Source organism: Asparagus officinalis, chromosome 7 (genome assembly GCF_001876935.1).
Source record: "Asparagus officinalis chromosome 7, Aspof.V1, whole genome shotgun sequence".
Taxonomy (NCBI): domain Eukaryota; kingdom Viridiplantae; phylum Streptophyta; class Magnoliopsida; order Asparagales; family Asparagaceae; genus Asparagus; species Asparagus officinalis.
In genome coordinates this window covers 49,672,242-49,673,632 of record NC_033800.1, presented here as the reverse complement: position 1 = coordinate 49,673,632, position 1,391 = coordinate 49,672,242, and the positions used below count along the sequence as shown (strand labels likewise).

At 51.5% G+C, this 1,391-nt stretch overlaps 1 protein-coding gene across 1 annotated transcript; it reads right to left on the bottom strand.

The window, feature by feature from the left end:
• Window positions 511–921, bottom strand: LOC109847115. The gene has a single exon (XM_020416361.1). It carries the CDS (start codon window positions 919–921, stop codon window positions 511–513), a length of 411 nt encoding a protein of 136 aa, XP_020271950.1.

The following is a 1,391-nucleotide window of genomic DNA, read 5'->3' as shown; positions in this document are numbered from 1 at the left end:
ACCGGAGTCGACTATCCATTCTGATGATCTGTCGGGAGACATAGAAGCAAGAGCATGTATGTCATCAGTACCTTTGGTCGGATGAGCATAGGTAACAGTGTTGCCTATGGCGAAAAACGAAGTGGATGCCTCCTCAGTCCCACTCCTTAAGTCTCCATCCCCTGCTACTTGCTGCTTCCTCCTGAGTATCGCCAGGAGAGCACGATCCTCCTCAGTAAAGACCACCTTAGCTTCTTCTTCCTCTGCTACCATCAGATTCGCCTGGTTCCCTGCTCCTCTTCCACCTCGTTGACCCCCACGGCCACGACCACGACCTCCGAACTGTCCACGTCCACCCGAATCTCCTTCCTTGGGTGGCTTGGTGCAAGCGTGCCTTAGATGACCCACCGCACCACAGTTGTAGCACTGTCTAGTCTCTCCCCTAGATCCAGTGTTGCTAGAGGCTGCCAGTGCTGACTTCACCACAGGAAGTCCACCTGTCCCCGCCTGGAGCCTAATACGAGTCTCCTCCTAGATCATAGCAGAGACAGCCTCCTCAAGCGTGGGAATCTTCGGATGAGCGATCAGCAATGCAATTCGCTGAGCGAACTCTGATGTCAATCCCTTGAGGAATACCATAGTCCTCTCTTGTAGGAAGGCCTCCTGCTCTTTACATCCCGGATCCTTACAGCTCGTCCGAGGTGAGAAGTGATCATAATCTAGCCATAAACGCTCCAGCTCTGTGGCATACTCCTGTACAGTCCGCTCTCCCTGGACTGTGGCGTCGATTTCTCCCTTAATCTGGAACACCCGCAGGTTATTCTCTACTCCATCATAGGTCCTCCTCAACTTCTCCCAGACGTCCTTCACCTTCTCAATGTCATCAACTGTGGCGGCGATCGACTGGACTAATGAGTTGAGGAGCCAGATATACACCAACATGTGAGTGGACTTCCACTCATCTCTTCCTTCCAAGTCCTCATCCGGCTCTGTCACCTCTCCTGTCAGATAACTCTCCAGGTTCCTCCCTGCAAGGGTGTATCTCACCCGCCGTGACCAGCTCAGGTACGTACTAGGTCCATCTGCAAGGGTGTATCTCACCCGCCGTGACCAGCTCAGGTACGTACTAGGTCCATCCAGCTTCAGATCGATAGTCGGAAGCTCTAACTTCTTTGATGGTTTTGTCGCGCTCTCACCAGCCGACAACTTCATTAGCTTTATCAAAGTTGACACCTCTGTAGGGTTCAACTTCTTGATGATCTTCTCCATCGAACAGGCTTCAGACCTAACACCTGGTCACCTACTCTTCCAACCCTTGTTGTGTGCATTAAAAATTTCGGCAGCACCTCTGCTGCACAACAAGAGTAGGATCGCAAACAAATTCTTGTTTCTCAGAGGAAACAAGAACCAAA